The 27,034-nt window shown below is 44.5% G+C and overlaps 1 protein-coding gene across 1 annotated transcript in view; it reads left to right on the top strand.

The window, feature by feature from the left end:
• Positions 1-27,034, top strand: part of plxna2 (plexin A2) — a gene marked incomplete at its 5' end in the record, with an annotated part of 163,360 nt that overhangs the window by 66,732 nt on the left and 69,594 nt on the right. Inside the window, 5 exons of the mRNA XM_080030937.1 lie at positions 7,548-7,648; positions 17,975-18,098; positions 21,050-21,203; positions 23,954-24,050; positions 26,281-26,395. Of these exons, the coding sequence (XP_079887063.1) occupies positions 7,548-7,648; positions 17,975-18,098; positions 21,050-21,203; positions 23,954-24,050; positions 26,281-26,395 (591 nt within the window). The remainder of the gene's footprint in view (positions 1-7,547; positions 7,649-17,974; positions 18,099-21,049; positions 21,204-23,953; positions 24,051-26,280; positions 26,396-27,034) is intronic.

Genomic DNA, 27,034 nt, shown 5'->3' with positions numbered 1-27,034 from the left:
AATAGTGTGTGTGTGTGTGTGTGTGTGTGTGTGTGTGTGTGTGTGTGTGTGTGTGTGTGTGTGTGTGTGTGTGTGTGTGTGTGTGTGTGTGTGTGTGTGTGTGTGTGTGTGTGTGTGTGTGTGTGTGTGTGTGTGTGTGTGTGTGTGTGTGTGTGTGTGTGTGTGTGTGTGTGTGTGTGTGTGTGTGTTTTGTCTGAGTGGGTGAATAGGCAAAGAAATAAGGACAGGAAAAGAGTGGCTGGGAGAGCTGCCTTTGACAATAAAGGTTAAAAGCTCCCATTTTTACACCCAAGTATGGGAGATGACTGTTTGTAGATGAGACAGGCTGTATCATTTAATGTTTTCCTCACCCCTTTCTCCCTCCCATTTAGCCTCTTAAAAATCAATGAGTGACATCTACCCTGCTATCTCCTCTACTCTCAATCCAGTTATACTGAAAACTACCCAGTCTAAAAAGGGCCTCACCATCAGAAATTCTCCCCCCCAAAAATTCCATTTATCCAGAAAGTGTCCTGCATAAGTGCAGCAGACAGTTGTTTAATAGATGCGGTACACTAGAAAGAAAATCAATGTTGTGTATTTCTACACAAAACTTCTTTCTCCCGAGCGGCTTGTCAGCAAAGCCCTCTGACATCTGTAACAGGAACAAAAACAAGCATTTTAAAAGCAATTCCTTTCAGCGTGGAGCGCCGAGCAGCAGATAGCAACAGTAAAAACGTCTCTGGGGTAACGAAGGTTGTACTATTTTTTTTTCTTTGTACCATGATGAGACAAATGTAGTGTGTAGCCAGTATCTGTACATTTATCTGTAATTAATTACTTCTACACATGTGCTCTTGGAATGTGGAGCTTTAAGCCGTAATCAAAGCTCCCAGCTGTTCGTGTGTGTTTACACAGTCGACTCAAGGCCCTCCAGGGATCAACACCCAAAACACCCCCCAACAACCATGTGCATATGCCCCTGTTCTGGCCCTAATCAAGCCGGCTGTGATTGGTGTGAGTCTTGAGGCATGATTATCTTCGGACTAGCCAAAACACTTCCAACACAACCCCTCGCCTCTTTTCTCAGGGCCAGATAGTTTAAAAATGGAAATTGATGGTTGGGTTGAACCACTAGCTGACCTCAGTCTCAGACTGCAAAGAGAAGTATTTGATTTGCTTTTGAAGTCTGTAAAGATATAGTGTGTAACTTTCTGAGAATGTACAACAACACTGTAGGCACAGCTACATGACATAAGCTTTCTGTGATTGGACGTTAGGTCCAATGCATCACTCCCTGTCCACATGAGCTCCTGCGTGCCAATGTCTCCGGACGACAACAGTTTGTAAACTCTGCCATAATGAGAAATACAGAGGGAGATTTGTGGAGCTGATAGGCTTAACCAACCTTATATAGACTCATTTGGCAAATGCTTGAATGGAAGACATTCATTAATATAAAAAAAAGTTACGCACTATAGCTTTAAGTCTTGAAAACATCTTGTAAAACAAATTAAGATGGAAGTCAGATAGCCATTACTCTCAATGCAGTGTTGAATTTCCTTCGATGTTTTTGTCACTGTGAAAGAATGCCAATGCCTGCTGTGGGTGGCTGTCAACAAGCTGGAGGAGAGGCATCTGCCACAACAACACTGCATAGCGGATTTGGTTGGGTCTTAGGGAACACACAGACAGACAGTGGAAGGATTTTGTGAGTTGAGGATAAGAACAACCAGAAAGACAAGGGGGATGTGGCCGCTGTCCTGAGGAGGAGGAGGAGCCTCTGTGGGATTATACTAGAGCAGATTATAGAACGGAGGACTGGTCAAATGGTTCATCCATCCATGTGTACAGTCCTAGCCATGGACACAGGGAATACTGGGCTGCAGGGTCACATTGGGACTAACATGCTCTGGGCCATGTGGATTTCATTGGTTTTACATCCATTCAGCAGCAAGTATTTGCTCTGCTTTTGTTGCCTTTGTCATTAGGGGCGGCTAAAACACACACACACATACAGACAGAGAGACAGAGAGACAGACAGACAGACAGACAGACAGACACACACACACACACACACACACACACACACACACAGATACACCCCTCCCTTGTGTTTTCTCTCTCTCTGCTGGAATGGGTATTGTGTCCATGATCGATGTGCCTCATTCCAGTGACGTGGTAGCCTGGCTAACTCTCATTAAAAATGGATAGGGTGTAGGGGGACCGCCAGTGTGTGTGTGTGTGTGTGTGTGTGTGTGTGTGTGTGTGTGTGTGTGTGTGTGTGTGTGTGTGTGTGTGTGTGTGTGTGTGTGTGTGTGTGTGTGTGTGTGTGTGTGTGTGTGTGTGTGCCTGTGTGTGTGTGTGTGTCTGTGTTTGTGTGTGCCTTTTACATGTTTCAAAATGAGGTGTAGGTGGCAGGAAGTCCCAGAGGTGCCAGCTGTTTACTGTGCACTGCTGAAGGTTTGGAAGGTTTAGTATGGAGGGATGGAGGAGGGGGGGGGGGGCTGTTCCTGAGGTCAGATCCAGGCCCGTTGCCTTGGAAACAGCTTACAAATTTTCGCTTCCCCTGCATTACTGGTGACGCTGGGATTTTTTTTTCTTCTTCTGTGTCTGTTAGTTTCTCTCTCTCTCAGTCTCTCTCTCTCTCCCTCTCTCTCTGTCTCTCTCCCTCCCTCTCTCTCTGGCTCTCTCCCTCTCTCTCTCTCTCGCTCAGCATGGCGAGGCACATCTGGCACATCAGAGACAAGGGCTCATCCCGACACAAAGCAATTGGCGGCTTCCACTCTGCTCTCGTCCTCCTTGTATACCTTTTTTTTCATGCCAGTCTCTCTCTCCTTCTCTCTCTTCTTTTCTTATCCTGCCCCATGCCCCCCCCCATCCATCACAGAGGGGCCACTGACCATAGCTGGGTTTACAGGGCAGCAGCTAGGGCAAAGGAGCTGAAATGGAGCCCACTATTCATAGATGGTTGGCAATATTGGTGGACAAAAAATATGTATACAGTGGATATTTAATCCCCTGGCCTTTATCTTTAAATACTAGGAAGGCAGGAGTGTGTTTGTTAGGCGATGCCCATAACTCTAACTCCTGTCCAACACTCACTGTCACCTCCATGTTTTTATTGTTGAAGTTGTTATTGTCATGACACAAAGGCAACAAAAATAAGCTACATATATTATTTATTAAAGATAGATAATGAAAGTTGTCCTGTTGGCGAACCCCAATGGTCAACAACAGGTGCCATTTTAATTTAAAATATTTCACGATTTGATTTAAAAAATATATATATATTAAATGTATTCCATTCATTTTGAATAGGGACAATGCAGTGTCACATTGTTCCAATAGAAATAATGTAACTGATGTCTTGCACGGAGAGTGTATAGCTTTAGCTCATGTACAACCCTTGTCCCTATGTGGGCAACTTAATCAACATACAAAGCCTTCATTGATCAACATACAACAACCATAGTACAATACGGCAACACACATACGGTACTATATCATCACATTACAAGACAGTATAACATGTAAGCAACGAAAGTAAGCTCAACATGGGTACAGGCTTGTTTTGCTTTTAGCCAGTTGTTGACCTTTGTTGTGAACAACTTTACACAGTATGTGGTATTAATTAGATTTCAATGGGTAACGTGTTCCATACTTGTCTTTCCTTCATGGAGAAAGCTGACTGTCCAAATGAGGTTATACAATGTGGTATTTTACAGTTACTATTACTATATATGTTACTGTCTTTTCTTTGGGTGTTTCTGGAAAGAGGCTATGGGGAAAACTGTGTCAACATTTGAAAACTAAGTTGAGATAAGAACTTTGTGTTTTTGCATACAAATACAACAAGACTGCCTATTAATACTAGCGTCCAAATCCTAAGCTAGGCATTTGTTTCAATAACAGTAACGACGGCCCCGCATTAGTGAAGGCTTGCCAGTTATAAGAGAGACATAATAGAAGCCGAAGCCTATTCAGCATGAGCCTTTGAAAGAGAGGAAGCTGTTGTTTTAACCCGTGGCTGTCTGCCAGTCACCCAGGTTGCCTCAGTAGGCGACCCCACTGTAGCCTCTATGGTTGAATAACTCCCCCCCTGCTAAGGTCATCTTAGGCGGGAAATTTTATTAGCATTCACTTACCCAGAGCACAGTGGCTTCTTCTCACTGACAATGCCTGACAATCTACTGAGGGTCAGCTGTGGGTATGAATGTGTTCTATGGCAAAACGGTGACAGGCAAACAGAGAAAGTTGGAGACAGTATCATATCACATGCAGCGCTCCTTTGTCTGCCGTGAAAACACAAGAACAACAATCTGCACATCCGTTATGGCGCTGTGCACAGACACGACACACACACACATACACACACACACACACACACGCACGCACACACACACACACACACACACACACACACACACACACACACACACACACACACACACACACACACACACACACACACACACACACACACACACACATACACACACACACACAATCACACTCACACACAATCACACACACACACACAATCACACATGCACACACAGTGGGAGAAGGGGCTTCATTGTGCAGCCCTGCTGTGTTGAGTGACTGTAGCGTGTGCTGGGCAACAGCTGCTGTGACCCCCCCCTCACCTCCACTACTGGCCCATGCTGGCCCAAACATCAATACACTCACACACAAACAATATACTCAGCACAGAGTCATACAAACACACTTTCTTTTCTATTATGTTTCAGTTCCCAGGTTCTGTACTGTATTACCCTCATACCTGCCTTTTTGGTGTAGTATATCAGCTGACAGCAGGCAATGTCTGTCTGTCTGTCTTCAGACACAGCTCCATAAAGGGGTCCCCCCCCAGTACCCCTCCTAACCCCCCAATACTCCCTGTCTTGCCCCCCTGCTGACAGCTGTCTCCACACTGTAACCCTTTCATGGTGCTGGCTGGGGCCTCTGTGAAAGTTATACTCTAAAGTTTCACCAGTCTGGCACATGTTTTGGGAAGGATCTGAAGGCTTTTTTGGGGGGGTTGGGTGACGGGGGGTGAAGAACTAGGATTCAGAGACATTGAGATACAACACAGATAGAGTGAGTTGACTTCACCAATCACGCCCCTGGTGGGCTTGTTTGTCATCAGCTACGGCTTCTGCTGCTGATGTGACCCCGTCTGCAGCTCATTACAGCATGCCACCTGTTTGTCCCGAAGCTATAAGAGATATATACAATACACACACACACACACACACACACACAAATAGAGTGTGTTGAGGGTGACAGGGGGTTAATCTAACAGGAGTGTCCGTGGCGGTGCTGCCACACAGTGCAGGGACTGTCAACGTCCCACCGCATCAATGGATTTCTTTGTCCCCACGGGGCAACGTCTTTCTGATGCCGCGGGGTTTAGGACCAGGCGGACAGGTGGACGGTTATTGAGCTTTTGAGGAGCAAAGACAAAACAAAGAGAAGAAAAAAATATAAAGATATATATTTCTATATTTATATAGGCTAAGGCTGGAGTACATATAGCTCTGAGTTTTTTCGCTGCAGCTGACAGTTTTTTCGACCAAAACGTTTCATCGACCATGCTCTAGAAAGGCACACCACGCGTGTTAGTAAAATTGGCAGTCAGCTGTTTTTTTCTTTTTTTTTCTTTTATCTTCTGACATTGTAATAAAGAAAAGCCTTTGATGGACACCCGGCTGCTATCTTTTCCTAGTTGACAGTTAATTCCAGCCCCCATGTCGCTAACAGCAATTAATATCACCCAGTGGTGGGCGATTTGCACCGATTTGGAGAAAAAAACACAACACTTAAATGGTGTTATTTGCACCTTTTCATTCACTCCCACACAATGTTAGCAGAGGAGCCTCTTATTAAGCATTGATCTGAGCCTGAGGTTTTGGAGCTGAACTAGGGGGAAAAACTGTCAGTCCGGTGTCATTATCCAAAATGGCAACTGCCAGGAAACTGAAAAGACAAAGAGCACACTGGAAATTAATCTTTTTAAAAATTCACTTTTTCCTGTGCCTTTTGTTATATCTACAGTGGAGCGTGAGTGTGTGTGTTGCAGTGTGTGACAGTGTGTGTACGTTTACTCCTGCTGACACGGTGAGATGCAGGTGTGAGCGGGCCAGCCCCGAGGGACACTTAATGCTACCCACACACACACACAGACACACACACACACACAGAGACAGACCTCAGGCTTGCATATACCTCTGTACTGCACAAACAGACTGTCGGCCATGTGGCAAAGCAGAACCTTGTCTGGCAGACAAACACACACACACAAACACACATATGCACGCACGCACGCACGCACACACACACACACACACACACACTCATATATAACTGACAGAAGTACGAGTTCACGTTATGCGGCAGCTGTAAACAGACCCAGTCTGTGGATCACACAGCTGACAAACACACTCAGCATTTGGCCAGCTGAGGAGATGCATGTCCGATTCTTGTGCTTCTCCACTGTTTGTGTTGTGTGTGTCCCATATGTAAATCCTCAAGCCTGTATTTGTGTACGTTTCACATCAATCGCCCTAAGCACAAGGATGTTTGTTCTCTATTCAAATGATTGCAGTCCAACGGCCCTGTGTGGATTAGGGTGGATTCGTGGGTGTGGAGTGTTTGTTTTTGCGTTGAAGTGCTTTGCTGTTGACACTGTCCACATGCTTTCCTTTGAAACACTGCTGTTGTCAACTCCCTTAATTCATAAGACTCACCGTACAGCATTAATAATCACATGTCAGTGTTATGCCGCTGTGATCGTTTTGTCGAATAAAGTTGATTTTTACAGACGAAAAAGTTAACACGAATATTTCTGTAGTTAGTTCTACTTTTTCTAATGACGTTTGCCCTATCATTTTAAGACATACTTTCTCCCAATTGTGTAATCAAGTTAGACATTGCTCTTCAGTAAACGTGTCTGTCACTACCCCTCCATGTCTAGGTGTGTTTTTACAGGGCTCTAGCTAGAGATGGACAGATGCCCTGGTTGCAGACAAAAGCACATTGATGGCAGAGAAACAGCTTTCTGTCGCCTACTGATCCCACCTGCTCACCACTGTTTCTCTGGCTTATGATAAAGGCAACAGTTGCGTGTGCAGCAGCTAACATCTCACACGTCGACTTGTGTGTGTGTGTGTGTGTGGGGGAGGGCGAGCAGAGTGCACCCAAAACGTTTAAGCCACATCACCCCACACATCGGGTCAACATAAATCATTAACGTTGTTGTAATACCGAGAGGGGGGAGGGAGGAATCATGGGTAACATACCATAACATAGAATTAGCATTTCAAAACAAATGCTGGCGATGAATGAAGGGGTCTGTCTATAGTTAATAGTTGTGGAAAAGTAATTATGTAATCAATCATCTGTTGGTGTGTGACTGAAAGAGAACTGTTTTAATGCACACACGCACGCACACACACACACACACACACACACACACACACACACACACACACACACCTATACGCTTATTTTTGTGTATTTTGTCATGTTTGTACTAAGACCCTCTCTTCTTCATGTGTTTTCAGGTGACACAAGTTCCCATCGAGTCATGTGAGCAGTATGGGACCTGTGGAGAGTGTTTGAGCTCTGGGGACCCACACTGCGGCTGGTGTGTCCTGCATAATATGTAAGTATATCCCTCAGTCATAATCCAGTCGGCTTACAGACACTCTCTTCATTCAGATTGTCTTAAACTTCTCCTGAAGTGGCCCCACTCAAAGGCAGACAGGTTTTTTTTTCCCCCCTTATGTTTATCCTAGATCAAATACAGTTTTACGGAGAAAGAGACAGTGTCTGTCTGGTAAACCGATAGCTGTGTGCCCCCGAGGTTTCGAACAGGTTCAAAGCTACTTGCCGCAGCCATAGTGACTGCTGTCCTGTTCTGACTTGACTTGATATTAACTGGAAATGAGACGGTCCAATGTGTGTGTATGACTTACCGGAATTCGATCAGATAGACAAGATCAGACATTAGAAATGAGTTGATCAGTTATTCTGCATACAACGGTAATATATGCATTTTGCTGTGCCTCTGCATTATGCACGGACATGGTCTTAATCTGGTGAAGCCATGCTATGTTGGTTGTGCATGTTCCAAGACAGTTTTGTGGGGGGATATTTACCTCCAACTGTGACATCATCAGCCATAGGAATAAAGGCATAGAAGTCATGAGTGACACCTGCTGGAGCTGAATTGTAACTGCAGCAGAGGGGACTCATCGAAAATCCAGACAGAGGGCAGAAAGAAAAAGAAAAAACAAATAGAAAAAAATAATAAAAGGGCATGGAAAATGTGAATTTATTGTGTTTTCTTTTGGCTATGAGTCATTCACCGTGGTATTGACTTAAGTGAGATGAATGATGGAGAGGGAAATATTGGGGGAGCCAGAAGATGAATACAGACTACTGAAGAGGCTGGAATACACTCAGCTCTGTCTCCATCTCTAGCTCTTTGTTTCTTAAGCACACACATTCTCTCATCAGCCTGAGCTTTCTTCTACGCATGCTGCCATGTCTTCAATTCACCACTTATGTCCCCCTCTCCTGAATGCAGCCCCTCTCTCTCTCTCTCTCTAAAGGTATAGCTTGAATATTTGTGTGTGTCAGATTCCCGCCGCAATCATCATTATCGTGATGGCGGCCCCTGCAAAGTGCACTTAAAGTAATTTACATCACTCCAAAGCTGGGACAGGACAAATAATTGCCTAGCCGACTAGGTAATTCAGCATGTGCCTGCAGATGTACCGGGAGGGGGCTATAGCCGAAAGCCCCTGTATTTTCTCTGCAGTTTTTATGCGTGCCTTCACACAGACAGGGATCATTTACCACAACATTAGCCTCCATGCTAGGCTGTTAATCATATGCTCTTGTGTAGGTGTGGAAGGGGAACGGAATAATTCAGGTTAGTAGGGAATCTGAATCCACGGCGTGTATAGAGGGGGCGATGCTAAGCGATGAATGGGTTTTTTGGAACTGTTATGGTGGAAGCAGCTGTAAGGAGGGAACAGCTGCTTGTTTTTTTTCTCAAGTGTGTGTGTGTGTGTGTGGGTGTGGGCGTGCACATGGATTTCGATTTTTGTGTACACGCACAAACACTTGTGTGGACCGCTGTACTGTACCACGGGGAGGAAAGGTCAAGCACCCTCGATTCACGTCAGATCAGCCATCTGTTCTCCCAACACAGCGGACCCCGGTGCCACCTGTCTCTGGCCCTAATACCCCTTTCTCTGTCCTGACCTTGCAAAGGAGGGTGGCAGGACCCCTGTCATCACCAACTGAGTTACTGCAGAGACAAACAAAAAAAAGTTAAAAGAAGAAGCTACTCGCGCTGCTGCTCATGTGGGCCTTTGTGTATGTTGCAAATAGGCGGTGAACTGCCACTTTATAAAAAAAACTGAAACATTCCCAAATAAAAGTTTATACAATTCACTTCACAAAAAGTCACACATTGGAAAATATGCAGGACTGACAGAAACAGCTTGTTAGAAAACAGACTAAGACAAAGCATTCATGTCTTGCTGCCACTCACAATTCACACTCACAAACAACTGATAAACAACACCTCAGGGTGAACATACTGTAGATCAGAAATGACATACATTTGAGAAAAACACAAATGGCCCTAGGTGGGTGCTCAATGAGTTATGTAATCTTGTCCTATTGAACTACTGTCCATGTGAGGTAGTCGTCGGAAACAGGCACTTGTTTACTCAGTAGTTAATGTGCTCATGATTAGAAGACTAATGACAAGCAAGGAGAGTAAACTTAAATGATATAAAGGTGAAGTAAGCGGTTTATTTATGTTAATATAAGTGTAAAATCCCTCTTTATTCATACAGTGATCACTTACATAATGTGCGCGTTTCATAAAGCCGATCTCTCAGTCAGCTGCTTTGCATGTAATCGGCAAATAAACTTATTGGAGTATCCCAACATTTTTACCCAATCAGAAGAGAGAACGCTACAAACCGACACTCGTCTCACTCATATATAGTATATACACTCCATGGTCTCGCTGCCGGTGCACGCCAGAGCAACAGATGGGTGAATGTGTATGCGCCTACAATGGCGGAGCAGGTAAAAATCCTTCCCTATGTCTGTTTTGATGGTTTTTATCATGTTTTCTCACACTTATGGATCTGAGATGATGCTAGATAACCGGCAATGCGGCATAACCATGAGTAGAAGGGACCTATCTTGTCAAATACTGCTGGAGAAAAAAGCAGCTGCATCCTTCTGGCGAAGAGAGCTCCCCTCATCTCCCACACACCACCCAGAATTACATTTTCTTGCCAGCCGTGGTGCCCTCAACAGCTGTGATCACCACAGCTTCCTTCTGCCCCCCCCCCACTCCCACACACACTTATCCCTAAATTCTCCTCCATCCCTGAGCCATTGTTGATTTTCTATTATTTTTTAATAATTTTCCCTTTTTTTCCCCTTTCTCCCCATGTTTGCGTGCTCCCTCTCTCACTCCCCTCAAAGTCAAAAGCTAGCATCTAAAGCAATGCCGCTCATTTCCACTCAGCTCAACGCATCATCATCATCACCACTGCTGCTGCTGCTGCGCTGTCTCCCCGTTTAGACAGTCTTCCCTCTGGAATATAAGCTCCCTCCACACACCCCAGAGATGGTTGGGCTTGCCACACATAAACACCCCATGCTTTGATCACCCCCTCCCCTCTTCCCCCCCTGTTACATCTGCCATCCACAATATCCATCCTCTTTATCTTCTTCTTCCTCCAAACACCATGTCTATCTCGCCCTCCCCCTGGCCCTTTTTCCTTTATGTTTGTTCGTGTATTCTCATTGAAGTGTATAGCATTCTAAGGTGGTCTAATTAGGAACAAAAGGTGGACATTAGCTTGGGTTTGTGCGATGATGAGTAAAAGGAGAGAGAGAGAGAGAGAGAGAGAGAGAGAGAGAGAGAATGTGAGTAAAATGTGGCGAGCTGGCCAGGAGAGTGGTTAGTGTGTGTGTGTGTGTGTGTGTATCTGTCTTCCCCTGTCTTTTTTTTTTCTCGACTCCCTTTTCTTCTCCCCTCTGATTCACCGCGGTGTGAGACTCTAAAGTCCTTTAATTACCGGCAGCTGCTCGGAATCCACTGAATGCATGAAGAATGAGAGGGGATAAGAATGAGGGGAAGTGAATGAGAGAGAGAGAGAGAGAGAGAGAGAGAGAGAGAGAGAAAGAGGAGAGAGAGGAGTGAGTGTTTGATGTTGCACACTCATCGGGCCTGGCCACATAAAAAAAAACCCGAGCAGCATCATTTTGATTGCGGCTCAAAAGGGAAGCTCATCATCTCGAGCGCTCTCCAAGTCTCCCGTCCTGTGTGTGTGTGTGTGTGAATGGGTAGTTGTTCAGCCCTTCTTCTGACCACAATCCAAAAACATGGATGCCGTTTGTGATGATGCTTTCTCTCACTTAGCCCTGCTTCTCATGCTTGTTAGATTAGCTCTGGTAATCAGGTTCCAAAAGAGGCTTTTCCATCTCAAAAAATGTCACACATCTCCCTGGTCTCTCTCCCTCTCCATCCTCTGGGCTATAGCTCCGTACATTCCAGGAGAAGACAAGAGGGTTTTTGTCAGGGTTTAGTTGCACGATTGGATCATCCAAGGTCATCACTTAACCAGTATAGTAAGGCTCTGTAGGTTAAACTATTAAAGGAGAAGTAAGTGATATTTTTGTTGTTAATATATTTGTGTTGAATCAGTCTATATTCATCCAGCAATCACTTAAACACTATGCACAGTTCATAACACAGGTCTCCCAGTCATTCAGCTTTGCAGTAATTGCCAGTTAAAATGTTGAGTATCCCGCTCGTTTTATCCAATCAAGAGACAGAGCGCTATAAAGAGGCGGGGTCTCTGTGCCCGTGAAAGATGACTCGCTGCTCTCCATCGCGGCACTATCTGACAAAGACGGCTGTGCGTTCATGTGGTGTTGACGTAGGGACGAGGGAGGGGACTACTAACTGCAATCACTGACAGGAAGTTAGCTAAAAGGACCATATCACATACTTATCCTCACATAAAATTAAAGTTCGACTGATTTAGTAAAAGCTAATTGGTTTTAGTTATGTAAAACACCTGCATAAGAAATTTCAGTTCAGTATGTCAAAATCAGGGCTACTTTATTGTGTGTTAGATGACAGCTTAGAGCTACCGGTGGTGCACATGCCCCCAGCCGAGAGTGACTCAGCATTTGCGTGCTACTACTAGAGCAGTGTAACATATCACTGCTACTACTACACTGCGGCGCTGTGTTGTACTGTCAGTATGCATGTGGGCTGTTACTGCTTAGATCTGTTTCAGCAACAGCCCACACACACACACACACACTGCAACCAAAATGACACAGCTGTCCGCTTTTCTTTTTTTTTTTTTTTACAAATCTGTGTTACAAGCTTAAAGACTATCAAATGATTTGTTTGGCATCCTGGTTTTGGAACACATTATACGGGTATACACTTTGTCAACGGTGAGAGTCAGGGGGGTTTAGGATGCGGCCAACTCTTTTTAACAGAGTGGTTTTTATTTGGGAATGTGATCCTGGATTTAAGAGAAAGGAGGTTGGAATATAAGGCAGGAAATGATAATATATAGTGGGGATGCAACGTAAAAAAAAACTATTTACCTCTTGTCTCCACTTCGGGCCCCATTTTCTATCTCTAATACTTGTTTTCTGTGGAGTGTTAAGTGGCACGTTCATCACTGTGCTACAAATGACTTCGAACACCCACCATAAAATCTCCCCCTAATTTACCAATGGCATCAACAATTAGGCCCTAGCAATGAAAATGGCTGCTTGGGCCCCATTGTGGATGTCAGACTGCGTGTCTAATGGCCGAGTCATCAGCCACAGCCACAGTTAGCAGTCGGGGGTGGGAAGCTGCATCCATCTTCCCAATTGTGCCTAATGAGATATCGATCACGGACATGCAGGCCTATCAATATTTCCATAGATGCCTAGCTTATAGAGCTGGTGCAGGTTGGCTACACCAGGCCAACTGAAATACTGCACCAGTATGTGTACAGTCTGAGTGGGCAGGCTTCATATAATACAGTTAATGATCCTAAAAAAAACAACGTGTGTCTGTATGTCTTGCTTTCTTTTTTAAATTCCTTTTTTTTAATATTATATCCCTGCACTGCTTCCTCTGCCTTTCTGTTCCCTTGTTCCCTCTCTTACCCAGCAGCCCACTCAAGTAAAGCTATAGCTTGATGCAGAGCGCGGAGCAATGCTTTCTTTGTACATCTTCTACACTCTTTATCTCCCCTCTCTTTCTCTTTTTCCTTACACACCCTCACCCAATATAATAGACGTAGGTTTTGCATAGACCGTGTGTGTGTGTGTGTGTGTGTGTGTGTGTGTGCTTGTGTGTGCTCATGTGGGTTTTGAGGGCGTTTTACTGTTTGTGTTCATATCTGTTGACTCAGTTTACACTACAATAGCTTCTCGATCAATGCGAAGAAGGAAGCGAAACAGGGTTGTTGACACACTGTGCTCAGTGTCCTGTCTGCCCTATCCCGCGGTGACATTATCAGCCACACACAGGAGACAGACAATGAGTTGCATGGGGTTGCTTTGACCCCCTGACATGACCCTTGGGTTTCAAACTGTGCCCTTACATGTCAGTCCCAAGCTCCACACAGCAACTTGAGCGTTCTGAAGTTTACCATCTATGTGGTGTTTTGAAATTGAAATACCCTGCTTTTTTATTCCTCCTTCACATGGCTTTGGCATGGCTCCTGTGGTCTGAATTCAAATGGATTTTCTCACACTTTAGGGAGGCGGCAGTCAGAAACAAATGCCCTGAATCACTCAGTATGAGGATACAAAACACGGAAGGGAGGGAGGGAGGGTGGGTGTGGGTGTGTGTGTGTGTGTGTGTCTGTGTCTGTGTCTGTGTCTGTGTGTGTGTGTGTGTGTGTGTGTGGCAGCATAGCAAAGCAGCACAGCCCTGCACATCATTGCTCACCTAACGATGTCTCCTCCCATGTTGTGGAGCCAAAGTCCCAGTGCAGTCAGTTTCCATACATGTTTACATTAACATGGGTTTGTGTAGGAATGCCTAGTCTGGAGACTAGGGATCCACTCAACCAAATCAAATCGTACCATTGTTTCCCCAACACAATTGGGTTACTATTTACGACGACTGCTAAAGCTTTTCTTAGGGCCATCAAATATTCAATATACAACTTTCTACATCTTCCTCACCCCACCCTACAAGCAAAGCTTAGCATTCCCCTTTCCTTTGTGGCATTTTGTGGTCTGGCTCCAGTGAGTGAAAAGGAGGTGATCTTAAAATGGCTCCCCCTCTGTTCTCCCCTGCTGTTTTTTTTTTTTTTTTTAAACACGGTGCTTACAGCGAGAGCAGCAATCAGACAGGTCTTCACATTTCCACTGAAGTCCGTAGATGTGGTGAGCGAAGGGGGAGGAGGGATGGAGGAGCAGAGATCTTTCCCTGTCGCCTGCCTCTCCTGCTCTGCTGTCAAGGCCAGGATGTGTGTGTGTGCGTGCGTGCGTGCGTGTGTGTGTGTGTGTGTGTGCGTGCGTGCGTGTGTGTCTCGGTATGTAAATAGTGCAAGGGACTGTATCTTATAATGCATATGTATGTGTCTGTGCGCGTTCCTGAGGATGTACGGGGCTTGTGTGTTTTAGTATGCATGTGTGAACAGGTGTGTGTGTGTGTGTGTGTGTGTGTGCATGTATTCATACATCTGGGTGTCTATCAAAGCTTGGCACAGCAGAGACGACAGTGTAATTGCCTGTCTAGGGGCGACAGCATGAGAAGCAGGTGTTGGTAGAACGAAGGTCTGGCCTCTGTTACCCTCACCTTACCTCACCTTACCTCACCATAAGTGCAAAAGTGCTTCCATAGCCACACAACACTACAGTACACTGTATTACATATAGGTTACTTAAGGCTTTATTTTCTTCAGCCAACTCCAACACTGAACCCCACACAAACTGCCACAAGAGAAAAGTATGTGCTCTTCCTTTGCTTTTTATGTGTATTTTTTGTTTGTTTTTCCATTCCTTACACGACTGAATGAGAAATGGCCTCTACAATTTAAAACTGCATTGATAGCCTGCGGTGGAAATGTAGATGCCAGAGAGGAGTAATGATGGAAGTGCATGCAGCTACTTCAGCACCATGGACAGGGCTTAAGCATAAGACCCAGCCAGGACTGCCTCTAGCAGCCCGCTGGCAGGGGAGATACTGTGGATACCAGCTGCTTATTGCAGGAGACACACTGGAAGGATTGTGCGCATTCGTGTCGTCAATCTGTGCATATACATGGAGGCATGTACGTTTTGTGTTCAAGTTTGTGTGTGTGTGTGCGTGCATGTGTGTGTGTGTGTTCCTTTAATCGAACAAACAAATTGAATGCACATATCACTTCCTATTACACCATATTTCTTGGTGTGCGTGCCCCCCTCCCACCCAAAACATGGGCCAAAACAACTGAGTGACAGGCCAGGGCCAGACAGGAGGAAGAGGTGGAGGTACAAGGGAGGGGAGAGGGGGGGGTCACCAGGGGGAATATGAGGAAGGCAGAATTCTAGTCAACACTCAGCGGCATGCACTTCAGCTAATGAGAGAGGCAAGGGGTCAGCTTCTAACTACACAGAGATAATGGCCATCTCCAGAAACCATGGTAACAGCAGCGACCCCCCCCCCCCCCTCTCTCCCCACACACAGCACCCCCCCCCCCCCACACCTTCCCCATCCCCTGCGCTCTCCTCTTACTTTCACCCTGGCGAAATTCAATTTATTTAAAAAAAGAAATAAAAAATTCACAGTGAGGAAAATCAATGCAGGGGCTTTTTGTCAGTTAATGACCGCCCAGGTTTTTTTTTTTTTTTTTTTTTGCATCTGTGCCCATACAGCTCGGAGCGACATGCATAAAACATTGCGCCACACACATGCCCCGCACACCTCAAACTACATGGAGTATCATTCTCTGCTGCCATTGTGGATGCAAAAAGAGGCGCCAAATTGACAACGGAATAACACCTTGCCTAAGAAAGGTCTACTAATTTCAAATTGTAGGAAGAGAGAGAGAGAGAGAAAAAGGGATGAGAGGTAGACAGAGAGTGGAGAGCGAGCGTAAGATGTGGCAAATGCAATGGTGATGGAGTCAAATGTGTAAATGCATGCGTTAAGAGAATTCACATCAGGGAAGGAAAAAAACAATAACAAATGTGTCACATTGAAAGTGTAGGAATAGAATTTCCGACGGCGTGAAGGAGGGAAATCAGGTAATCATTTTGAAAAGAGAATTTTAAATCCTGATACAATGGGCCCCCTCTTTTTCCCAGTGGGAGATCACACTACTACAATAATTCAACACTTTCCTGCTCTCTAAAATCCCCAGGGAGTAGTGTGCGTGTGTGTGTGTGTGTGTGTGTGTGTGTGTGCGTGTGTGTGTGCGTGTGCGTAGAACCTTGGCGTGCTGGTGCCTGTTCATGTGAGTCTGCTGGAAATGGCATAAACTTCTGACAACATAATTACACACAGAGGCTGTGGATGAAGATGTAGCTCAGTAGTCGGTATGTGTTAAGAGAGGCATGATATGGGCCCTAACACACACACACACGTACGCACGCACACACACACACACACACACACACACACACACACACACACACACACACACACACGCACACACACAGGGGAGAATGGACAAGGCTTCTAGTGGCACATCAGCACCATGGACAGCGGCTGACCCGTCGGAGTCCAATTAGAGCGACTGTGACCAGACAGCCAGTTAGCCCCGACAGTTAGAGCGCCGGGGCTGGATGAGGATAGAGAGCCTTTGGTGCAATAGTCTGGATGGAACACACGGGTTTAATAAGAAGAAGGAGGCGGAGACGGCTGAGTTTTAATGAGCAATGTGGTGGATTGTGGGGGTGTCATCATGCGGTACTTGATACACTGTCTGACCATTATGATGACCCCTTAGGAGTGAATGCGCTGTAATTTGCACTAGTTATGTATCCAAAGTTGTGCATTGATGGAAGGTTATAATTTGGCTGTGTAGTGCTCAGTGCTGCGGTGATGTCGTGTGCTCGTGTTAGTAAGGTGGATTGAATCCCTATACCAGAGGCAATGGTTCCAGTGCTGTTGCCACATCTTGTCTGTCTGTACTTTCTCGGGGGTGCATAGAATCTTGGGGGCCATGATCACATACTATTTTGTAATACCTTGATAGCTACAGTACATATCTGGTGGATCAAGCGCTGGATGAGCACTTCTATCAATTTGAGGTGAATAAACATGCTATTTATATGACTAGACCAGTCTTGGTTAAATATTTGTCAGTCGATACCGTCACATATCCTGCAGACAAAATTGACCTATTATCATCACAGACACACAGCGTTATTAATTCTTCCTCACAGCAGCGCCGCCGGATGGTTTTTTTAATCCATATTTGCAATATTTCTTAACAATCCATTTCTTAGACAACGTTCACTGTTATTCTTTTTGGGCATTTTTGTAATCCTCCTATTTCTCTCTCTGTCCTTCTGTTGTTGGATACGGTTTATATTGTTGTCAAAACAATGCTATTTAGTCTTTCTTATCCTCAACTTATAATGTGAAATATAATTCTGCTTGCTGCATTTATTGAAACATAAATATTATTTTCTATCACAATGTTATTATTGTTTCCATACTCTTTATCTCCTTGCTTTGTGTATTTTCCTTCCTATCATAACTAGGATGGCAGTTCTTTTTCCTAATGTATTCATCCATGGGCTTACATACTGTATGTTTTAGTTCATAAATAACTTTGGCTGCAATCTTATACAGTTTCTTTCAGGGCTATACTAGCTAGGGTATTTAATCTTTTTCAGTTGTTTTCCTGTTCTTCTTATTGTAATAGAATGATCCCTAACCCCTTATATTTTCTTCTCTTTTTCCCTCCTTCTCTGTTCTCAGTTGCTCTCAGAGGAGCCGCTGTGAGCGTGCAGATGAGCCGTACCGTTTCGCCGCTGCTCTCAGCCAGTGTGTGACCGCCAATGTCTACCCGGACAGCATCGCAGTGTCAGAGCCCAGTGTACCTGTAAGTTGACACGCACACACACACATACACACAAACAATCACTCCGCACACACACACACACACACACACACACACACACACACATATATTCTTACAGACAGTCACATATTCTTACAGACAGTCATACATACACACACACACACACATATTCTTACAGACAGACACACACACACACATATTCTTACAGACTGTACACGCACAAACACAAAAATGCCAAACACTCCACCACTTGCACACATTACAAATTAGCTCCTATTTACATACCCCCTACCCACGCTGAGAGGGAGAACATTTGAAAAGATTCCACATAGCAGTGTGCACTAGTCTTGATTGTGCTTGATGCATAAACATTAGATGGGAAGGTTCATAAGAGCTCCACGTGGGCGTTACAGTGTGCATATGCTGGCTTGGTTACAGAGCAGTCAATATGTGTGTGCCAAGACATGTTTGTGTGGGTGGGTGTGTGGGTGTTAAAGTTGTCCGAGTGCAGCCGAGTACACTCAAGTATTTCCACATGGACAGAGCGAAAAACATGTCATGCTCTATCTGCCTTTCCAACTTCTGGAGAATTCTGCACATTCACGCACAGACACACACACACACACACACACACACACACACACACACACACACACACACACACACACACACACACACACACACACAGACACACTTTAACTCTTTGAATACCAACACATTTAAAGGGTCTCGATGCACAAGGGAAAACCCTTTTTTCTCTTAAAGAAAAAAATCCATCCATTTAGTTTTCACTATGTCAACAATTATCTGTATGGACGAAACATGTACGCTTATATGTATAGTTTTAGTGTAACAGTGTGGGTCTAAACATGCAGTGTTGTTCTTAGCTTAGCTATTGTTCTCTGTTGCTCTGAGAGCTCTGTAATTACATATATAAATACAAGCACGCACTTCTCATCTATAAGTACTTGCACACTCCTGTCTGTTTACAGAGATATTTGGTATACTTTCATAATCCTTCTGGAAACTGCCCACAACAAGGTTTCGGATGTACGATTTGGGCAGTTTGGTCCTATAAACCAAATGCAACTCTACAGTATGTGGTGATTGGATGATGATAAACCTAACACATAGTACATACAGCAAGCCTCTCCAGACCTATTCAAACTACACACTCATACCCTGGTTGGCTAGTCAGCACAGGCACGTGGTCAGTTCCCCTATCGCATTAGATTACTCAGTGCATGGGACCTTTCCCCGTTGTCCAGTGAAGCTAATGTATCTGACAACATGTTAGCAGTTATGTTTTCATGTCAGTGATACCAGCAACAAGGTCATCTCACCAAACCATGCTCCAAAAAAAAAAAAAAAAAAAAAAAACATTTTCACACATTCAAAATTCCACAGGGGCCAGACAGCTATCTCCCTGACAACACAACCTCTTCGTGTGGGCAGCGGGTGTGATAGAAAATACAGAGAGAAAAAACTGATCTGATTACCTTTATTAAAAACTCTGCCACTTGTTAGGCTGGTCATTGACTTTCTGTATAGCAGCCTTTGCTCCCTTTGTGTGTGTGTGTTTGTTCTAGTGTGTGTGTGTGTGTGTGTGTGTGTGTGTGTGTGTGTGCGTGCGTGCGTGTGCGTGCATACGTGTGCGTTTGCAAATTATGTGTGTTTATCTGTATACGTGTGTCTTGACACATCGATGAGAGCTAATTAATGTGAGAGGTTACTCTTAGAATTCTACATTGAACAAAAGACATTGATTGCTGTGATTGCTGTAATCAAGCGTCTCTCTGACACACCTCAGAGTCAAAGCAACACAAACAGGGTGAAAGTAGAAAAAATAAATAAAATAAAAAGCTATCCATCCTCTCAATGGGTACCAGCGTAAGCCTGCTAACGAGGGAGGCAGTGTGTAGTCAAGCTACTGAGACAGTCAGCATCTCTTGAAAGGCCTACAGTTAAGCTGCTCAGCTGCCTTGCCTGTCCCAGTTGCCCCGCGGTGTTTAGTGAGAGGCAGATAAAACAAAGGGAAAACTTCAAACGGTAAGGCCCAAAAATAACAGCTAATGGAAGACGGCGGTGAAATGCCATGGTGATAATTATCCCGGCTGCCTCTCTCTCTTCTCTCTTCTCTCTTGGCTAGAGAGTCAGATCACACACACACACACACACACCCTCTGTGTGTGCGGAATACATTTATTTATAGGCAGAGCAGCTGAATGCTCCAGCCCCAGTGTCACTGCTCTCCAGAGAATGACTTCAAACGCAGCTATGTGCAACTGCATATGATGTGGTGTATTGCATATGTGCTGCACGATGTGTTGTTGTTGTGAATTTTAGCTTGTATCTTATGTATCTTTATGTCTGTTTGGAAAAAAGGAAACTAAAGTGGAATTGCCAATTGGCTATTTTTTCTTCCAATTTCCTTAAGGCTGCTTGGTATTGACCACTGACTGCATCACACTTTCTGTTTCTTCCACTGGAATGATATCTTCCCCTCTCAAATAAAAGATGAAAACAGATAAACACAACCTCATTTTTCTTTATGTTGCTGTTGATTCACAGCAACATTTCTTGACAAAGTGGGCGCACAGCTTTGCCAGCAGCAATGTGTTTTAATCTTTGTTTACATACTTTTTTGGAGCTTATTACACTGCTACAATCAAGTGCTTTTGACATATTCCCTATAGGCTATCATATCTCATCTTCACCAAAGATCCAATTGCGAATGCGATAAGGAAGCTGCAATAAGAAATGCTTCCATGTTTCTTAATACCAATCCTAAAGCATTAAACATCAACCCATTGTGTCATCATCATATATGTATTTGGCTGTGCCCAAATCTCACAAACATTTTACCTATTGACATTACAGACATACTGGCTATTTTGATCCATGTTAAAATGACTGGGTATTTATATCATATAAAGCGTTTGTTTTGTCATGTGCTCCATCCCCTTGTACAGCTGCTGGTGAGGGTCAGCCATGTTCCAGACCTTTCTGCGGGCATCACCTGTTCCTTTGGCAACCTGACGGAGGTGGAGGGTCAGGTCAATGACAACCAGATACTGTGTGTGTCTCCTGCCGCCAAGGACGTGCCTGTCATCCCCACTGACCAAGGTAAACACACACGCACTGGCTCACTTCAAGCAAACACTGACAAATGGTTTGTTGCTATGTAACCCATATGACACTGTTCTGAAAATGGTGATAATTCGAGAACGTTTACAATGAGCTAACTGTTCATCTGCACTCTGAAATACCTTTACCGATTCAACACTGAAAAGTTCAAGTTGCCACCATCAGACAGATTAAGCTCCCACTGATCCAGGATCAGTTATCGGGCTGTGGAGTGTGCTACACACAAGGACAGGCCCTATTAGGAGCTGACAGAGGATCAGACTGTGGTCCCCCTGGCCTGTGGCTGAGCTGCACCGCACCACATTACTGCCCTCAGATAGGGCTAATTTGCTGTTTTATGGTCGATACAGGGAAGTTGATGTGGTTTGATGGTTAGTGTCTTTGCATAGCCAAAGAACGGGGAGCCGGACACCTGATGAATTCACAAAGATCAAACATTTAGTAAGTGACAATTGTATTTCAGCACCTGTCAAAATGTGCAATAAGCCATTTTTACATCATCTAAAAAAATGTAGAGTAGAAGATTTTATAGTAACCTAAGAGAACTTCTAGGTCCATGAATAAAGATATGCTAATCAGCTCGCATATACTATTCATAGAAATCTCCTGACCTTTGAAGCGTTCCTCCAGGATGTTTCCTGTAAATATGCCACAGCAAATCTGACATTTATTCTTATTTGCTAACACACACATCTATACGTATGTGTATCATTATGAATACTAACACCTGTTCTTTGACAATAAAGACCTGTTGTTTGTGAGCCAAGGTGTCTTGCGGGGTGACACAACCAAACACCCTGAATAATATATTATGTGCAAGGCGAGTGTGTGTGTGTGTGTGTGTGTGTGTGTGTGTGTGTGTGTGTGTGTGTGTGTGTGTGTGTGTGTGTGTGTGTGTGTGTGTGTGTGTGTGTGTGTGTGTGTGTGTGTGTGTGTGTGTGTGTGTGTGTGTGTGTGAAAATCACTGTGTGTTTTGGGGGGTTTGGTAATCCTCCTCCCTGTGAGTAAATGACAGCACTGTTTGCCCAGAGCTCCCATGGGGAGTGGTGCATCAGCCTCTAATATGAATGTTCTCCCCTAGGTAAATGTCAGCCGATCTCCCCCGTAAGCCTTTCCACGATCCATCCGTCTACCTATCCATCCATCTTAGCACTCCTCTCTCTCTCTGTCCCCCTCCCTCCTATATTTTGATCATCTCTCTATCTTTCCCAGCTGCCTATACCTCTATTTTTCCTCCCCACTCTCTTCCCCCGAGGCCACTTCCTCCTGACCTCCCCACTATCATCCTCCATCTCCTGTCCCCTTGGCCAGCCTCTCTATCTGTTGCACATCAACATCAATCGTGCACTGCAGTGGCAATGACCTGAGGAGAGAGAGGAGAGGAGATAAATAAAGTTAAAGGTTGAGAAGTGGAAAATAGAGAAGAGAGGAGAAATGAAAGTTGAAGTCAGCGATTCTGGAGAATTGTTGTTGTCCAAATCAGTTTTTGTGAAATTCAGTTAAGATCTACTCATGATCCGATACCTGTCCGTACTGTCTGTGTCTGTGTCTGTGTCTGGGTCTGGGTCTGTGTGTGTGTGTGTGTGTGTGTGTGTGTGTGTGTGTGTGTGCTGATAAAGAATCCACTGTAAATACACAGATTAGGCTCTGTAAACTGGTGTGTAAACAAAGGGTATGTAAACAAAGGGGCCCACCTTAGCTATAGCAACATGCCCGTTTACAGTCTAGTCTGTGTATTTAACACTGTATTGTTTTTCTTGCGCACACACAGCACCCGATAGTGAGGATATATTCACTGATTTTGACAAAGTGATTTTGACAACAAGCAATTCACCAGGATTCCTGACCCCACCTTTAAAACAACAGCTGAGGAGAGAAAGCAGAGGTCAGGATCAAACTATACTGATCACAGGACTGATTTTGACCTTGAAAATAAATAAAAAATAAATAAAATCCTACTGGAGGTTTAGTGTGGACAGGAACTCTGCACCACTTTGTTTGCCAGACTCATTGAGATAATTCTGCGAGTGGTATTAAAGCCTGATTCCCAACAGGTGCTGCAGTGAAGAGAGAATGGTCCACGGAGGGGTAGTTCAAGCCTCCTACACACTGAATGTCATCTGAAATTCAAGGCTGATCCACACAAACACATATTCAAACGCACACAGTTATGGAGTCGGATAGGATTCTCGTAGGGGGGAGATAAGAAGCTGTTTTTTTTTACAGAAACACAGCCAGAATCAGATTACATGGCTCTTTATGTGATTCAAATTTGTAATTGTATGTACAGTACATACAGTATATTTTACCAACCCATGCTTTCTTTTATTTTTTTGGCTTCCATAGTCTTTATACAGTTATATGCAGTATACGCTACCTCTCTAGATATCATGTACACTTCAATGCCAAAATCATCAGCTCATAAAAATTAGCATAAAATTGAATGATACATCTGCTAATCACAACTACGCAAGATTATATACATAGAAGGGAATACGTAAGGCATGATGCATACTGTATGCATCATGCCTTACGATATCCGTAGCAACTGGTTTGTTACCCATAGCACCGGTGGATTATCCTTAACAGCGGTCAGTTATCGAGAAATATCACACCATGATGTCATGATTGACCAATCAGAACACAGCATTCATGAGCACTGTGTAATCATCTGTAATAATGCACAATCAATGCAGTTAATGTTAATCTCTTTGTATCCTCTCTTTCAGACTGGTCAGGCGTTGAGTTGAGGCTCAACTCTAAGGAGACTGGTCAGATGCTCATCAGCACAGAGGTCAAGTTCTACAACTGCAGTGTCCACCAGCTGTGAGTACTATCCCTTTAAGAGCCCATTCATTCACATAAACAGTGCTGCTGCCCCAAAAAAACCACTGGATCAATGCTTTGGGAATGAGTTACAATTCATCCCCCAACTTTAGCCTGACCCTGTCGCCCTAAAAATATCTCCTGTAGAAAAAAAGACTTATGTAATGTGACCGCTGGCTGATGCTCCCCTAGCACTATTTAAAGGGGAAGTTTTTAGGTGCTGTTTTGCAATGGACGCCTTCTTCTCAGACACGCTTGCGCTACAAAACAAGCAGCTTTCTGTGGGGATTTCACGCCCCATTTTCACGCCATGTCCGTCCCTGATTGAGTGATTTTTGAATTGAATCCCTGGAATGGAGATCTCGGGCGCCCGGCAGTGCCTCTTGTCATTGATTTCTTCATTCAACGGTAGCATTTTTTTTTTTTGCTACATTCAAAAAAAGGCCTTGCTGACTTGGGAGTATCACTGAACGGGAGAGCAGGAGACTATAGCATATCAAAGCAGTGACGTTAGTGGGGGATGCAGAAATCCTAGCGTGTCAAATTATCCTTTCACTATCCCCTCGACATGAAAACAAAATGTTGTCGACGCCGTCTCCTCTGCCAGATAAAAGCAGGCAATGTTGTTATTCTGCCTCTCTCTCTCTCTCTCTCTCTCTCTTTCTCTCATTCTCAAACACACACACACACACACACACTGCCCTATAGCTTCATATGGCTGTCTTCCATCTACAAACTCTGTCAGGGCAGCACGGAAAGCAATTACCAGCTCTCCCATCAGCTCTATTAATCGGTGACGACAAACCAACTCGCTCGCACACAACCCCCCCACACACACAACCCCACACAGACACACACACAGACACACACACACACACACTCACACACACACACACTCAGTCACACAAAGCAAGATGCATGCACTTGAAAAGGGCATACGCTCTCAAATCGAAAGCTCCGATGCCAACTCCTGTTCTTTTCTGTCTTTGTCTCCCTTACAAACACACATACTGTAAACTCTATTTGCGAGAAGTGCAGCCACCATTCTTCTGAATTAGTGCGCCTGCCAGAGATCCCTCGCATACCTTCGCACGGATAAATATTTGACAATAATCAAGTATGCATAACTCAACCTTATTTCAGAAAAGAGGAAGAGAGCCAAGGACGACTATAATACACCCACCAAACAACTGTTCATGAATACACAGTGTACTAAATGCCAGTACAATCAATTAAAAGTATATAGTGTATTTGCTATGGCAACATACCGAGAGTATCAAGCATTGTGTTCCTGCCCATCCTTTTTAATCGCTCCTCAATTCATCCATGTACATAGACAGTGCTCTTTGGAAGTAGGTGTATATGAGGTCATTTTCTAGTAATAAGTTGTCAACTCAAGTCAATGTTATTTCTATAGCTCAATATAGCAATTTCACAATTTGCCTCGACAATTGCTATTCACAGTTTGCCTCAACCATAGTACTTAGATGAAACCCGTAGTAATATCGCAGGACTTTGACTCGCAATGGTATATTCTTTGCAATATGGTATTTGATTGAATTTAGTTAGGGATCGAAAGACTTCCTAACCCCCCCCACTGGCAAAACAGCATGTACCCCTGTCGTGACATATACACACAAACACACACTTACGTATTGTACATGCGAAAAATGCTCCCACTCAAACACACAGAGGCACACACACACACACACCTAACAGCTGGTAATTACAGCGCCACTCCAACAATGCAGGCCTAATGGTAATTGCAGGATCAAGCTGCGCCAATGTCTTATTTGTCCTCATTACTCAACGTTTCCTCTCCACTCTTCTCACTCGCTGTCTCTCTCTCGTTCTCCATCTGACTCTGGTTACCAGGGCTAATGTGCAGCCCTACCATACCGTTCGTTACACGCGGTATTAATATATTGCAGTAGAAAATAGTATGCAGGGGAGAAAGTTGGCCCAGGAGCCATTAGGTACTGTGCCAACCGCAAGGGCACAACAACAGCAGGTGCCCACTTGGGATCTGAACTCATTTCCTCTGTGGCACTTCCCCCCCCCCCCCCCCACTTTGGCGAACTCGCTGCCTCTCCTTGACTGTGCTGCTGCTTATTTCCTGACACTCTCTCTCTCTCTCCCTCTGTGTGTGTGTGTGTGTGTGTGTGTGTGTGTGTGTGTGTGTGTGTGTGTGTGTGTGTGTGTGTGTGTGTGTGTGTGTGTGTCCGTGCAGGTGTCTCTCGTGTGTGAACAGTGCCTTCCGCTGCCACTGGTGCAAGTACCGCAACTTGTGTACCCATGACCCCTCCAGCTGTTCCTTCCAAGAGGGACGAGTCAACGCCTCTGAGGTCGGTTGGAACACACACACACAGACACGCATGCACACACACAGACACGCATGCAGTCGTTATACAGTATGAAGGAGCTTGCAAGCGTAAAATTATTTCCTATCTTGTCCTCTTTTCTCTCTCTCTCTCTCCCTCTCTCTCTCACTTTCTCTCTCTCTCCTGCACATTCCCCCTCTCCGTTTCCGTCTGCCTGCATCCTGTGCTGTGTTCCAGCTCTGTGTCGGCCTGGGGGCATGTCTTCACAAAGACAGCCATCTAAGCTCTTCTATTTCCGAAAATTGGCGTTTCTCACTCAGGGCTCTTGTTCTCTCGCAAAGTGGCAAATTAACACTCTATTATCTCGCGGAGTTATTGAGCTTAGCGTTGTCTTAACAATGACACGGGATCACTCTCTCAGTGACCCAGTCAATATGGTGCAGTAGACACAAACCACTTTATACGTATACTGTTGTGTGTGTAGGTTTACATTTGTCTCTGGCTATACAAACAATCAGCTATTTTCAGTGGCGGCTCCTGACAATAATCTCAGGGGGGGCAATTGTTGCCATGATGGGAAATATGACCCAAAATTAACCTAAATCAGATAGCATATGACAATGTCATATTGCATTTAACTGTTTGTTTTTCCTGTTCATCTGG

The sequence above is a fragment of the Ammodytes marinus genome, assembly GCF_949987685.1.
Source record: "Ammodytes marinus genome assembly, chromosome: 7".
NCBI lineage: Eukaryota > Metazoa > Chordata > Actinopteri > Uranoscopiformes > Ammodytidae > Ammodytes > Ammodytes marinus.
The sequence above is the reverse complement of the archived record's forward strand: the minus strand, read 5'-3'. Positions and strand labels throughout refer to the sequence as shown.